We start from the raw sequence: 16991 nt of genomic DNA, 5'->3' as shown, positions 1-16991 counted from the left end.
ACCTATGTAAGGTTCTGGTTTGTATCGAATGATTCAATGGTAGCATACGAAAGTGCGAGACATGTAACGTTAAACACCTTGGTTTAAAACTTTCACATAGAGAGTAAGAACAATGCAACAATCTGTTCTTAATGCTTGACAAGCCCAATATGGTGTTCCCGAAATAAGAGATAATATCTTATCCCCCCCCCCCCTATTTATTGGTTGTGTTATGTATCTTTTGACAAGCTATACTTACCAACCTGATTTGTTTTTGTGTCGTTTTAAATGTATAATAAATAATTGTGCAATAGACATCAGAAGAGAATAATATTTTTCCAGGATAGTTTGAATTCATGTCTATTAATACTTGAAAGTGCATAACATCAATAAATCTGTCTTGAGATATTTGAAAATTCACTCAAATATCAAATCTTGTCTAATATAAATGATAGATAACAAGAGCATGTTACTGTACATGCTGTAACCTGCCTGTCTAAAATGTAAACAAACGTTAACTCCCCCATTTCTCTTTATCTATGCCAATATTCACATTTCCTTATCGCTCGCAATACGACATACTTCAAAATAAATTTCTACAACCACTCCCAATAAAAACAAAATTACAATAAGCAGGGTACCGCCTGTTCCATGGCGACGAACGCATCAAATAATAAATCATCTACAAATCTATACTTTAAATAAATTAAAATACATGTTAATACAATTTGAATAAATCGTTTACTTGGTCACTCACAATCATACATTAGAAGTACAGAATAATGCTTCTCATTCATGATATTTCGACATTACAACTTCCAGAAACCAATTGAAACAAACGCTCAAGTGACTTTGACTGACTTACATTTTATGACAAAATAGCTGCAGCACTTCTCGCTTTGTTCGTACTCTCTTCATTTATAAGTCATTGAATCTCTGCTTAACATTGAATATGGATTTGACAAAGCCATTTAAATATTACTATTGAAACTATAATCTGGACTCTTTTGAAATACCTTCCATTGAGTAAGTGGACATAATGTTCGAGAACAAGAGATGTTCCGCTATTGTATATACATTCGGAATCAGAAATGCGCAGAAAACAAGCTACGTTTTTATACAGCAATTGTTTTTTTTCTTTTTCACTGGCTCAGAAGATACAATGTTTTCAACAGGTACTTCGCACTCATAATTATATTTGTATTCTAGTGTGGATATATTTAGAAATCAATGAACAAGCAATACATGCCTTCCTATTATTCAAACCATTTAGAAAATCGTCCATTGATTTTTATTATTTCAATTTTTAGAACATGACAGCAACACCGAGGTTTAACATTCATTCTTATGACGATATGATGCTGTTCTCCTCCCATAAAAAGCGTTTGTCATGGAGTATATCGGCTAACTCTTGGGTATATGGTTGGAATATTTTGTACAAAAAAAGTTTAGTTTCTGGTAGCATGTTTCCTATCGCTTTCTTATGCTTTGTTATTCTTCGTACTGGTACTCTGGACATATTGTTTAGTTCTGTTTCTGTTATATCATCTGAAAATATAGAAAATATTAAGACCAATAAATTAAACAAATACTGTTAAACAGGGGTACAGTGTAAGACCTATGCTGTTTGCTTATATTCTAATACAAAATCGATGAGATGGATTCATTGAAACACGTGGCGTGTCGTATCTACATTTCCAAAGTAGTACTATATATAGCTCTTTTTAGAGGCTTATTTAATTGAACAACATTAAAAATGCAATTCACGCGAAATCTTGTGTTGACATGCTCATTTTTATAGGCGTTTTTTGTGGCTGTTTAATGTCATGACGTTACCTTGATCTCTCTAAACCATGGTCTATTGACAATTTCGCTACTTTTGAATCTCCATTTAAGAGATATTTAAAAGCTTTCCTTGCTTGTGTCAGTCTGCTTAAATTACTTTCATTCATATTTACAGTTTGAATACTCACCAACTTCCAAAAAATTAAATATTTTGCGTAGATGGGATGTCATATTACTGGAATAATCTTCGGTGCGCATGATAAGGAACTGTTCCCTCGGAAACACTGAAAACCACTCCTTCAATAATATGGAATAAAAACTACCATGGATCGGAAACTGAAAGAATAAAAAACACCTTACATATATTTAAATATTTATATATATATATTTGCGTGTATGTGTGTATGTGTTGTGTGTGTGTGTGTGTGTGTGTGTGTGTGTGTGTGTGTGCTGTGGAGCAGTCCTAACATAAATCTACCAGTCTAAAACGAGGTAAAAACCATAAAAACAAGAACTTTTGCATGTGAATGTTTTCCAATCTGAAATATCTCAAACTTTTCGGGTCTTTCCTTTATACTGTTGAGCTGTTGAAGACCAATCATAAGTGACGTCACATGCAGATAATGTCGGAAATTCCCAATTAGTTTTGGTTTGATGCCTGTTGTCTAACAGAACTGGTAACTATAGAAAACAATCAAATTTTAAAGATGTTATTCTTTAGTACTGTCACATAATGTTCACCAATTCGCAGTGATATTGAAATATGGATTCTAAGTGATACTCAGCAAGTTATTTCTACCATCATTGGTCATATTTGTATGCGTGTCGTCGAAAAATTAAATGACAAAAAAAAGAGTATGGCTCCGACATGGTGTCCGAATTGTTATTCGTATCAAATCTTACTGAAATTGCTTCATAAGTAGTACCTTTAGTATGGTATGCAGTTATGTTTAAGGTATGACAACAAGAAAAGGTGATAATAATAATACTCATACATACTAATGATAGAAAAACCCAACATGAACGTTGAGAACAAGTTACAGATGTCGATTTTGACACTCGTAAAATGTGTGATGTGAAACGTTCTTGCATCTTATTTTCATTGAAAGAAACACTCACGTTGTACAAATAATAGATCACCATTGAAGTTTCAAACAAAAACAATAGACTATTACACGTGACATAATTAGATTTGCAACAGGGCACATGTCAACAGTCACGTGAATTACCGCAACGAAACAACGAATAACTTAGTTGCATATTAAGAAGACAAAAAAATGATTTTGTCAGTAGTCAGATAAGAATAAATAAAACACTACTTACACGTTTATAATGTTCCAAAAGCGATTCATTAAACAAGCAAGCCCTCATGCTGCCAACGTTTTTTACACATGTGTTGAGTAGTGTAAAATTACCCACGGCGTGATGGTGGAATTCCCGCGCACTGTTACCTAGACGGCGGAACAGGTAGTGACTGTAGGTCCTATGAGAATACCAATTAAATCACTAAGTTATGAACTGCAAGAAATTAGCAAGTCACCAATATACAGGTACCAGCACAAGCTGATCAAACTATAGCTTCATGCTTTTCTGCATCTTGTTTTTTTCAATCGTGCTGTCTCATTCAACAGTATATACAAGTTGCATATATAAATACAGCGCTAAATTGATGTAGGCAAACGATTAGTATGAAAATGATTTCTTGTCATGTGTTTTGGTTTTACATCAAATACATAAATGTCATCGACGTACTGAGGCCTTATGGCGGCATCTCTTCAGGATATAAAATGAAATTCTGTACTTTAAATTTATATTGTTGTTATAATGTATTCTTCCAGAACTACTGTTAAAAAACAACTTAATTTGTTTTAACTGATTAGTACGAGGCAAATTAAAAACCAACCTAATCGGCATGATAAGATAGACATGTCTTGAGACGACATTCATTCAAATAATAATAATGCTCACAGGCACAGGTATTTGATGTAAACAAGTATGCTACGGTCAAGGTATTTCATGTGTGTTTTTTTAAATCGCCATTATTTACTTGTTATAAACTGTCAAAATCACATATTAAACAATGGTGAATTATAATAAAAAATCAGTTTAGTTGGCGCTATGCTATTAAACCTCTGGATCATTTGATGCGGAAGTAAGTGTCCAACACAATAGCATGAATTTCATTTTTCCTACGTTCAACCCTGTGGATACTATGTTACTTTAAAAAGGGCAACAACAAAGAACACTAATGGTTTGCCAGTATATCTGTTAAGGTCAACATTTTGTTTTGCTGGACGCATGAATTATTTTAGGACTAGTTAAAATGTAATAGGTTTGTCTTAGCAAAAAACCCCAATAAACCAACAAATATAACTACAAAGTAATGCCTCGGGCCGTTAAAAATATTTAAAACCGATGTAGAAGGCCACACAAAGCAAACATTAGTTGTTTACTTCATCGTATTGTTAAAATATTTGATGAACTTTTTCTGTAATTTTCTTAAACATACTTGACCTAAACTTAAAATTAGAAAATGAACCAAATCAATGATAAATATCATATTAACTTTTTATTTCTATTACAGCAATTATGAAAACAATTGATATTATCTTAGATTATTCCCTATTGTTAATGTCAATACTAGATCTTGTACTACAAAGTTAATGCAAACATTAAATGCAGTATGAATAAGCAATACCTTTCTGATGGTTCACGTAGAATGACGATCAACTTGAGAGCAGGATTGATGTGATGGATCAAGTGTGGTGTGGTGTATACGGGTTCTGACAGTGTGGCGTTATTCTGTGGAATGTCTTTCCAGTAATACATGCCCCAGAGATCCATAGGATCGGCATGGCCTGTGAATAAAATAAAAACAATTTGTTGTAACAATAACATTAAAGCGATGTTTTTGCATACGGATATCGCTGTTAGGGACTATGTATATCATACACTTCCTGATATGGTAGACGGAGAGATAAACAGCAACGAACAGGTTTTCATCCGACACCGTAGGTAGACTTTATTATATAGATGATTGCATTTTCGAGACCGTTAGCACAAAATACGTTTGCTCATCATCGACGTCAGATTTAGCCATTCAAGCCTTTAATTGTCGATCGTTTTGACAGTCTGAGAAGCATTTCAAAATTGAATAACTTCCCCATTTTGTTTATCTTCATCACCTAAAACCATCTATGGAAAACCAATAGGGAATGTATGATATCAATACACAAATAATTAGATTAAGCACCTTAGTCAGAAGCGGTTGCTAAATCTTTCGCGTTGATCATTACATGTAAAGTGCGTGGATTATTACCTGTTATCATATGATGGTAGTTTTCCTTATTTCTTCTTATTAAATTTGCTGAAGAAGAACCTATTTCGCCATTTAGGAAATAGGACATTTTGGCATCTCTAACAAGTGAAATTTTGTCGCTTTTAAAGAACGACAAAAATTGGTTAAAGGTTAGAAAATTCTCGCAATAACGTAAGGATACTTCACCTACAACAAAAAACAACAACATTACAAGTATTCAGATTTGTCGTGATTTTTATTTTGCATAAAGGGTGATAACAAATATAAACTGTTGAACTTTGAATCAATTAACCCAATTCAAATAGATCACAAAAATGTTACAATGTTCATCCAGATTTATTTTCTTAATGTAATTTTGTTTTTGAATTTTAATCAATTCCAATCTTTCAAATATGTGCTGTATTATTTCGCTACATACCTGTTTGATGTTTCTAAATAGAAATAGGATAACTGCTCAATCGTTTAATTATTTTATTACAACTTTGTCCTTAACATATCACTTGTATATATATATATATATATATATTGTATAAAGAAAAATTCTTAACAAACCAGTCTTTAGTACTTTCATCTCTTCTAGGAGATTCTTCAGAATTCGTCTGAAGAATCTCCTAGAAGAGATGAAAGTGCTAAAGACTCGTTGTTAAGAATTTTTCTTTATACAATATTTATTCGTCCGTAAGGATCATTTTTCTGATTTATAATATATATATATATAAAAATAAAGCAAAACACGAATACTAGTAATAACGGCTAGCGCTTTCGCCCATCTTGGGGCTCTTCAGACGATTTAAATTTATTTGTGACGTCATAAATGGAGTACACATACTTTAGACGTCGAAAATAATGACGTCCAAAACAAAATACACATAATGCGGACGTCTAGAAATTGCGACGTCTTAAGAAGATTACATGAATGTACTTGCATTAAATGCGTCAATGAAATATATGGAAAAAGAAACGGAGCATAATACAAATGCTCAAATGAATACATTGTTCAATAGTAAAAGTTAAAAACATCTGATAGTAAAAATGAATTTCAAAGCACAATTCTTAGTTCATCCGAACATATTATGTAAATTTAGAATTTACAAGAGGTGCTCGAAATTTCCCACGTTCAAGCACGGTTTTAGAATTTTAATAAACATGTTCTCTTTTAACTCTCTTGCAAAAGTATCTGATGTGTTCATTTGGTAAATTGGTAAAACTAAAAATTGATCATTTGAACACTGATGAAAATGTTTGTTAACTAATAAATTTCGTAAACTATCAGTTTTTGTTTGTTGACGATGGACTGCCATTCTTTGACGTAGTTCATTTCCAGATTGACCTATGTAAAATTCAGAGCATCTGAATTACAGCATATATTACATTTCTTGATTTACAATTCATATTACATCTCATTTCAAATGTTTTGCCATTCTTAAAAACAAACGAGTTACACTCAACAATCATACTACATGTTCCACATCTCGGTTTCATACACTTTGTCACGCTGTAATTTACATTTATTTTCTCATTAAATTTTGACTTGCACAATAAACGTTTCAGATTCCTTGGTTGTCTTTTGCAATTAATTATTTTCTTCTTCTCCAAGACACGTTTCATTTTTTTGCTATTCATTAAAATTTCTTCGTGGACTTTCATAATTGGAAACATGTTCAAATTGTTAGGGTTGAATGTTGTAACAAACGGTATAATATCCTTTTGACTATTTGGGTCGTTAACTGAAATCGGACCCTTCTCCTTAGCTCTTTGAATACCGTTAAATACAATTTCGTCTGGATAGCATTGTTTTCTAAGATTATCTACTCAAGTATTTAATCGCTCCTCTAACTTATAAATATCACTGACTATGATAACTAATCTAGATGCCAAACAAAATGGAATGTTAACTTTTGTATGTTTCATAATTCAGAATACGTTTCAATATTTTGTCCATATGATTTAAGATTTAGGCCTATTGTTGGCTGTCCCGAAAGTGTTACGCAACGTCTGAGTCATTTTCTGGATATCATCCTAAAACCACTATGTCCAACTGTTAAAAGTTTCATTAAGGACGATTTTGACTTTTTATATTGTTTACCTAAGACAGTGACAATTGGTTCCAAATTGGTCTCTTTTGATGTAGTTGGCCTTTATACTAACATACCACATGATTTAGGTATAAAGGCTGTTAAATATCCGGACTATGTAGACGAAAGATTTAGTAAAGAATTTATAATAAGCGATCTCAAAATTGTTCTAGAAAGAAACACGTTTTATTTCAATGGTAACCATTATCAGCAATGTAAGGGTACGGCAATGTGTACTAAAGTTGCCCCTACTTATGCTACTTTAGTGTTAGGTTATTTAGAAGAGATTCTTTATGACAAAATAGAGTTCAGATAAAGAATTTCCGATGTTTTGAAAAACAGTTTTTTGAGATTTTTAGATGATGGTTTTATCATCTGGCCGCCGGACAAAAATGTCTCTGAATTTTATTCAGAGTTAAATTCCTTACACTCGGACATACAGTATACTATGGAAGTTAGTGATGATAAACTTTCTTTTCTAGATGTTTTGGTTTAACTAACAAACGGACACATTTCTACAGATTTTTATTGCAAACCAACTGATTCCCAGAACTATCTTTGTTTTCATTCCAGTCACACCAAACATACAAAAGTTAACATTCCATTTTGTTTGGCATCTAGATTAGTTACCACAGTCAGTGATAAATATAAGTTAGAGGAGCGATTAAATAATTTAGTAGATGATCTTAGAAAACAATGCTATCCAGACGAAATTATATTTAACGGTATTCAAAGAGCTAAGGAGAAGGGTCCGATTTCAGTTAACGACCCAAATAGTCAAAAGGATATTATACCGTTTGTTACAACATTCAACCCTAACAATTTGAACATGTTTCCAATTATGAAAGTTCACGAAGAAATTTTAATGAATAGCAAAAAAATGAAACGTGTCTTGGAGAAGAAGAAAATAATTAATTGCAAAAGACAACCAAGGAATCTGAAACGTTTATTGTGCAAGTCAAAATTTGATGAGAAAATAAATGTAAATTACAGCGTGACAAAGTGTATGAAACCGAGATGTGGAACATGTAGTATGATTGTTGAGTGTAACTCGTTTGTTTTTAAGAATGGCAAAACATTTGAAATTAAATGTAATATGAATTGCAAATCAAGAAATGTAATATATGCTGTAATTCAGATGCTCTGAATTTTACATAGGTCAAACTGGAAATGAACTACGTCAAAGAATGGCAGTCCATCGTCAACAAACCAAAACTGATAGTTTACGAAATTTATTAGTTTACAAACATTTTCATCAGTGTTCAAATGATCAGTTTTTAGTTTTACTAATTTACCAAATGAACACATCAGCTACTATTGCAAGAGAGTTAAAAGAGAACATGTTTATTAAAATTCTAAAACCGTGCTGGAACGCGGGAAATTTCGAGCACCTCTTGTAAATTTCAAATTTACATATTCCGTATGTTTAATATGTTCGGATGAACTACATGTAAGTATTGTGCTTTGAAATTCATTTTTACTATCAGATGTTTTTAACTTTTACTATTGAACAATGTGTTCATTTGAGCATTTGTAATATGCTCCGTTTCTTTTTCCATATATTTCATTGACGCATTTAATGCAAGTACATTATTTCTAGACGTTCGCATTATGTGTGCTTTGTTTATGACGTCATTATTTTTGACGTCTAAAGTATGTGTACTCCATTTATGACGTCACAAATAAATTTAAATCGTCTGAAGAGCCCCAAGATGGGCGAAAGCGCTAGCCGATTATACTAGTCTTCGTGTTTTGCTTTATTTATATTTTTACAGTCACATGGACATTTAAAACTATTTATCGCTACATATATATATATATATATATATATATATATGTGTGTCCTGGAAGCAATTTACAAGGCTATTTCAAATTAAATGAAAACCAACTATGATTAGGTCTTCTGACAATACGTTTACCTGACGTCATCATTTAATTCAGTATGATATTGTTTTCCCACTTTAAGTGTGCGATTTCAATTGTTGTGATACATGTGATGTATTTATAAAAAGATATAAATAAATCTAGGTGTGTGATAAAAGTAAAACTACATATATGCCTACAACTGTCGTCTCAGATAGTATTTTATTGATGGAACATATATTGTTAATGAATCACTATGATACCAACTGCATTAACGTTATGTAAATATGACGTACACTGTTCTCCATTATTTCAAGCATTGACAAAAACAATGTTAAGAAAATAAATAGTCCTACATTTTCCGTAGCGTCTCCAGCTCCAATAGAAAGTCTCTTTCTGGAGGAAACCATCGACCTTCATAATACTTGGGTGCATTGTAATCCTGGAGAAGAGATCGGTAGTCCCGGCTTTAGCGGCTCCAATGATGTGGAAATAAGGCAAGCATTTGAGAGATGTTTCCCCGCTTCCATTTCCACGTTCTTTCCAGCACGGATTCTGATAATTGTCCAGAAAGTTTGGAGGTGTCTAAAATAGAGTTTGATAACATGTTTATAAACAGGTAGGTCAGTTGGTACCGGGTGATTAGCAAAGCTTTGCATTAAAGAATTACACAAATCCAGATTATGTCTTTGAATTGGTGCAGGGATACATATTCTATTCGCCTAACATTGTGTTATGTACAACGCGTCGTTGGTGTGTTTTGATTGCCGAAAATGTTCAATTGATTTACATTTAAATTTTGATCTATATCCACGGAATCTTCTGATTTACCAACATTGAACAAACCTTAGATTTTCAGGGGAGTTTGTAAATTAACTTAAATGCTGTTATAAAAAGTTACCTAAGATGAAACCCAGGCTAACACCAAATATGTAAATAGCCATATTCAAACATATATTTCCTGTTTAGTGATATCGGTGAACTAATAGTGCTTATAGATAATGTTACGTTTTCTCGTAGTTCTGACCAATAAAGCATATGTTTATATCATCTGTTCTCAATATGTTTGAGCGGCGGGTGAAACAAATACAAAACAACGGTTTCATTCTTAATAATACGTCTTGTGTATTGATTTGTTAATTTGAAATGAAAATATCGATGCAAATAAAAGCAAAATTAAAACTGAACAAATTGGGCACATGTGATTAAAATAGTTTAAGTCATAACAAAAAAAAGTATTCGAATTAATGTAGCGTGTATAATAGATTATGGTATCACGAACTGCAGAATCACAAATGGATTTTACAAATGTAGGGGTATGTTTGTATAGTGTTTTGCTTTAATTGTTTTATTTTAAAGGATTTGGTGACGAATGTAGTGAAACTAATAACAAGCTCTTTCCCATTATATGATAAAAGCGAAGCGTCCTTTAGATAAATAAGACAGGTGAAATACTTTCAGATATCACTTTCTCTGGTTTTACAATTATATCGTCAATCGTACTTATTTAACAATAAATTAGTTTATAACAGTCTTCATAAAAAAATACAAAATACTAAAATACAGCGTACAGTGCACCGTGCATGCGGGAGTCTAATCAATGATCACATTAATATACCTGGCACTCTCGTTTTCCCAATAGAGAACTCTTCGTTCCGATCAGCCGTTACCTGATGGTTCAAGCGTCGTAATATCTTTCGATGTTAATGCCATTCGTTTTTGGAACATCAGATGTTAACGTGCTACCTCTGGGTGGATATATATTCCATAGGCAACATTAAAAAACGGAAGCCAGATGATTCTACATTTAGAAAGATCACAGCAACTGTTGTTCGGAGTTAAGCGTCGCAGTTTCCCTATGACTGTGTAACATGCCACACTTTATTATTAATTGTACAGATAACACATGCCAGAAACATACACGAACTTATTCTATTCAATATCACAATAATAACGACTAACAATAAAAATTACACGTTACCCATAATATTTAAGAAATATAAATAATGTAAATGATCAAGTAAAAACCTTTGATTAGAACTGTTAGAACGTGTTGGATCTGCTCCTATATGTTAATTGTTTGTTGATCACCTGAGGAAGTGGCATCTACACCAGCCATAAACACATATAAATGTGAACTGAATAACTCTGTAATTAAGAATGTAAGCTATGGTAAATAAGAACATTCGAGGTAAATCATATACTACGGTTCTATATCAAGATGTATTTGAGAGTAATAAGCGTGGTAAATACTAACGTTCCAGATCTAGGTGTTGTATAGTAGTAAATGTGGTAAATACTCATGTTCTAGATTTAGGTGTGTTGTATAGTCGTAGACGTGGTAAATACGCATGTTTTAGATTTAGGTGTGTTGTATAGTCGTAGACGTGGTAAATATTCATGTTATATATATAGGTATGTTGTATAGTCGTAGACGTGGTAAATACGCATGTTTTAGATTTAGGTGTGTTGTATAGTCATAGACGTGGTAAATACTCATGTTATAGATCGAGGTGTGTTGTATAGTACTATATGTGGTGATTGGGTGGCGGTGAGAATGTAAACGACATTATAACAGTCTGTTTAGGACACAGTTGATGGCCGTGACAGGACATGGTTAAATACGCAATGGTTCAATCCATCAACACATTTCCATGTTGAGGAAATCTCAGATAACAAAACATAAATGATGTGTTCAATGAAGATCTATAGTTCACTGTTAGCCAGTGTCTTGTGAACAAGCTGTTACAAATACTCATGTTCTAGATCTAGGTGTGTTGTAAAGTCGTGCACGTGGTAAATACGCATGTTTTAGATCTAGGTGTGTTGTATTGTCGTAGACGTGGTAAATACTCATGTTATATATACAGGTGTGTTGTATACTCGTAGACGTGGTAAATACTCATGTTCTAGATCTAGGTGTGTGTATAGTCGTAGACGTGGTAAATATTCATGTTTTAGATCTAGTTGTGTTGTAGAGTAGCAAACGTTGTAAATACTCATGTTCTATATATAGGTGTGATGTATGGTCGTAGACGTGGTAAATCCGCATATTCTAGATCTAGGTGTGTTGTATAGTCGTAGACGTGGTAAATACTCATGTTTTAGATCAAGGTGTGTTGTATAGTCGTAGACGTAGTAAATACGCATGTTTTATATCTAGGTGTGTTGTATAGCCTTAGACGTGATAAATACTCATGTTCTAGATCTTGGTGTGTTGTAAAGTAGTAGACGCGGTAAATACACATGTTATAGATCTTGGTGTGTTGTATAGTAGTAAACGTGGCAAACATTTATATTTTAGATCTAGGTGTGTTGTAAAGTCGTGCAGGCACAGTGGTAAATACTCATGTTATAGATCTAGGTGTATTGTATAGTCGTAGACGTGGTAAATACTCATGTTATAGATCTAGGTGTGTTGTATAATCGTATACGTGGTAAATACACATATTCTAGATCTAGGTGTGTTGTATAGTTGTAGACGTGGTAAGTACTCATGATATAGATCTAGGTGTGTTGTATAGTAGTAAACGTGGTAAATACTCATGTTATCGATCTAGGTGTGTTGTATAATCGTATACGTGGTAAATACACATATTCTAGATCTAGGTGTGTTGTATAGTTGTAGACGTGGTAAGTACTCATGTTATAGATCTAGGTGTGTTGTATAGTAGTAAACGTGGTAAATAATCATGTTATTGATCTAGGTGTGTTGTATAATCGTAGACGTGGTAAATACGCATGTTCTAGATCTTGGTGTGTTGTAAAGTAGTAGACGTGGTAAATACACATGTTATAGATTTAGGAGTGATGTATAGTAGTAAACGTGATAAACACTTATATTCTAGATCTAGGTGTGTTGTAAAGTCGTGCAAGTGGTAAATACTCATGTTACATTGTATATATCTAGGTGTGTTTTATAGTCGTATACGTGTTAAATGTGCATGTTCTAAATCTAGGTGTATTGTATAGTCGTAGACGTGGTAAATACTCATGTTCTAGATGTAGGTGTATTTTAAGGTCGTAGACCTGGTAAATACTCATGTTTTAGATCTAGGAGTGTTGTATAGTCGTAGCCGTGGTAAATACTCATGTTCTAGATCTAGGTATGTTGTAAAGTCGTGCACGTGGTAAATACGCATGTTTTAGATCTAGGTGTGTTGAATAGTCGTAGACGTGGTAAATACTCTTGTTCTAGATCTAGGTGTGTGTATAGTCGTAGACGTGGTAAATACTCATGTTTTAGATCTAGTTGTGTTGTATAGTAATGCACGTTGTAAATACTCATGTTCTATATATAGGTGTGTTGTATAGTCGTAGACGTGGTAAATACGCATGTTATAGATCTAGCTGTGTTGTATAGGTGTATTGTATGAGGTGTGTGTATAGTCGTATATACTCATGTTCTATAATAGTAAACGTGGTAAATACTCATGTTATCGATCTAGGTGTGTTGTATAATCGTAGACGTGATAAATACGCATGTTCTAGATCTTGGTGTGTTGTAAAGTAGTAGACGTGGTGAATACACATGCTATAGATCTAGGTGTGTTGTATAGTAGTAAACGTGGTAAACATTTATATTCTAGATCTATGCGTGTTGTAAAGTCGTGCAAGTGGTAAATACTCATGTTATAGATCTAGGTGTGTTTTGTAGTCGTAGACGTGGTAAATACTCATATTTCTAGGTGTGTTTTATAGTCGTATACGTGTTAAATGTGCATGTTCTAAATCTAGGTGTATTTTATAGTCGTAGACGTGGTAAATGCTCATGTTCTAGATGAAGGTGTATTGGAAAGTCGTAGACGTGGTAAATACTCATGTTTTAGATATAGGTGTGTAGTATAGTCGTAGACGTGGTCAATACTCATGTTATATATATATAGGTGTGTTGTATAGTCGTAGACGTGGTAAATACGCATGTTTTATATCTAGGTGTATTGTATAATCGTAGACGTGTTAAATGCGCATGTTATTGATCTAGGTGTGTTGTATAGTCGTAGACGTAGTAAATACGCATGTTATTGATCTAGGTGTATTGTATAGTCGTAGACGTGGTAAATACTCATGTTTTAGATCTAGGTGTGTTGTATAGTCGTAGACGTGTTAAATACGCATGCTATTGATCTAGGTGTGTTGTATAGTCGTATACGTAGTAAATACGCATGTTATAGATCTAGGTGTGTTGTATAGTCGTAGACGTAGTAAATACGCATGTTATTGATCTAGGTGTATTGTATAGTCGTAGACGTGGTAAATACTCATGTTATAGATCTAGGTGTGTTGTATAGTAGTAAACGTGGTAAATACTCATGTTATAGATCTAGGTGTGTTGTATAGTCGTAGACGTAGTAAATACGCATGTTATAGATATAGGTGTGTTGTATAGTCGAAGACGTGTTAAATGCGCATGTTATTGATCTAGGTGTGTTGTATAGTCGTAGACGTAGTAAATACACATGTTTTAGATCTAGGTGTGTGTATAGTCGTAGACGTGGTAAATACGCATGTTATAGATCTAGCTGTGTTGTATAGTCGTAGACGTGGTAAATACTCATGTTTTAGATATAGGTGTGTAGTAGAGTCGTAGACGTGGTCAATACTCATGTTATATATATATAGGTGTGTTGTATAGTCGTAGACGTGGTAAATACTCATGTTTTAGATATAGGTGTGTAGTATAGTCGTAGACGTGGTCAATACTCATGTTATATATATATAGGTGTGTTGTATAGTCGTAGACGTGGTAAATACTCATGTTTTAGATCTAGGTGTGTTGTATAGTCGTAGACGTGTTAAATACGCATGCTATTGATCTAGGTGTGTTGTATAGTCGTATACGTAGTAAATACGCATGTTATAGATCTAGGTGTGTTGTATAGTCGTAGACGTGTTAAATACGCATGTTATTGATCTAGGTGTGTTGTATAGTCGTAGACGTAGGAAATACGCATGTTATAGATATAGGTGTGTTGTATAGTCGAAGACGTGTTAAATGCGCATGTTATTGATCTTGGTGTGTTGTATAGCCGTAGACGTAGGAAATACGCATGTTATAGATATAGGTGTGTTGTATAGTCGAAGACGTGTTAAATGCGCATGTTATTGATCTTGGTGTGTTGTATAGTCGTAGACGTAGGAAATACGCATGTTATAGATATAGGTGTGTTGTATAGTCGAAGACGTGTTAAATGCGCATGTTATTGATCTTGGTGTGTTGTATAGTGGTAGACGTAGGAAATACGCATGTTATAGATATAGGTGTGTTGTATAGTCGAAGACGTGTTAAATGCGCATGTTATTGATCTAGGTGTGTTGTATAGTCGTAGACGTAGTAAATACGCATGTTATAGATATAGGTGTGTTGTATAGTCGAAGACGTGTTAAATGCGCATGTTATTGATCTTGGTGTGTTGTATAGTGGTAGACGTAGGAAATACGCATGTTATAGATATAGGTGTGTTGTATAGTCGAAGACGTGTTAAATGCGCATATTATTGATCTATGTGTGTTGTATAGTCGTAGACGTAGTTAATACGCATGTTTTAGATCTAGGTGTATTGTATGGTCTTAGACGTGGTAAATACTCATGTTATAGATCTATGTGTGTTGTATAGTCGTAGACGTGGTAAATACTCATGTTTTAGATCTAGGTGTTTTGTATGGTCTTAGACGTGGTAAATACTCATGTTATAGACCTAGGTGTGTTGTATAGTATAGTCGTAGACGTGTTAAATGCGCCTGTTATTGATCTAGGTGTGTTGTATAGTCGTAGACGTAGTAAATACACATGTCATAGATCTAGGTGTGTTGTATAGTCGGAGACGTGTTAAATGCGCAAGTTATTGATCTAGGTATGTTGTATAGTAGTGGACGTGGTAAATACGCATGTTCTAGATCTTGGTGTGTTGTATAGTCGTCGACGTAGTAAATACGCATGTTTTAGATCTAGGTGTGTTGTATAGTCGTAGACGTAGTAAATACTCATGTTTTAGATCTAGGTGTGTGTATCGTCTTAGACGTTGTAAATACTCATGTTATAGATCTAGGTGTGTTGTATAATAGAAGACGTGGTAAATACTCATGTTATATATCAAGGGTTTGTTTTATAGTCGTATACGTGTTAAATGTGCATGTTCTAAATCTAGGTGTATTGTATAGTCGTAGACGTGGTAAATACTCATGTTCTAGATGTAGGTGTATTGTAGAGTCGTAGACCTGGTAAATACTCATGTTATAGATCTAGGTGTGTTGTATAGTCGTAGACGTGTTAAATACGCATGCTATTGATCTAGGTGTGTTGTATAGTCGTAGACGTAGTAAATACGCATGTTATAGATCTAGGTGTGTTGTATAGTCGTAGACGTGTTAAATGCGCATGCTATTGATCTAGGTGTGTTGTATAGTCGTAGACGTAGTAAATACGCATGTTATAGATCTAGGTGTGTTGTATAGTCGTAGACGTGTTAAATGCGCATGTTATTGATCTAGGTGTGTTGTATAGTCGTAGACGTAGTAAATACGCATGTTCTATATCTAGGTGTGTTGTATAGTCGTAGACGTGATAAATACTCATGTTCTAGATCTAGGTGTATTGTATGGTCTTAGACGTGGTAAATACTCATGTTATAGATCTAGGTGTGTGTATAGTCGTAGACGTGTTAAATGCGCATGCTATTGATCTAGGTGTGTTGTATAGTCGTAGACGTAGTAAATACGCATGTTATTGATCTAGGTGTATTGTATAGTCGTAGACGTGGTAAATACTCATGTTATAGATCTTGGTGTGTTGTATAGTCGTAGACGTAGTAAATACTCATGTTTTAGATCTAGGTGTGTTGTATAGTCGTAGACGTGTTAAATGCGCATGCTATTGATCTAGGTGTGTTGTATAGTCGTAGACGTAGTAAATACTCATGTTATAGATCTAGGTGTGTTGTATAGTCGTAGACGTAGTAAATACACATGTT

At 33.7% G+C, this 16991-nt stretch overlaps 1 protein-coding gene across 4 annotated transcripts in view; it reads right to left on the bottom strand.

Moving 5' to 3' along the window:
- Positions 1–263: 263 nt before the first annotated feature.
- The window catches only part of LOC110464416 (carbohydrate sulfotransferase 15-like), a 53233-nt gene continuing 36505 nt past the window's right edge, over positions 264–16991 (bottom strand). For all 4 annotated transcript variants that reach the window (XM_021519620.1, XM_021519621.1, XM_021519618.1 and 1 more), the window contains exons 3-8: positions 9378–9606; positions 5084–5269; positions 4463–4622; positions 3088–3247; positions 1953–2100; positions 264–1527 (exon numbers count right to left, since the gene is read on the bottom strand). In XM_021519620.1, the coding sequence (XP_021375295.1) occupies positions 1325–1527; positions 1953–2100; positions 3088–3247; positions 4463–4622; positions 5084–5269; positions 9378–9606 (1086 nt within the window). In that variant the 3' untranslated portion in view covers positions 264–1324. The remainder of the gene's footprint in view (positions 1528–1952; positions 2101–3087; positions 3248–4462; positions 4623–5083; positions 5270–9377; positions 9607–16991) is intronic.

The sequence above is a fragment of the Mizuhopecten yessoensis genome, unplaced genomic scaffold (genome assembly GCF_002113885.1).
Source record: "Mizuhopecten yessoensis strain PY_sf001 unplaced genomic scaffold, ASM211388v2 scaffold10987, whole genome shotgun sequence".
NCBI lineage: Eukaryota > Metazoa > Mollusca > Bivalvia > Pectinida > Pectinidae > Mizuhopecten > Mizuhopecten yessoensis.
Note: the sequence above shows the minus strand (reverse complement) of the source record. Positions and strands in the feature narration are given on the sequence as shown.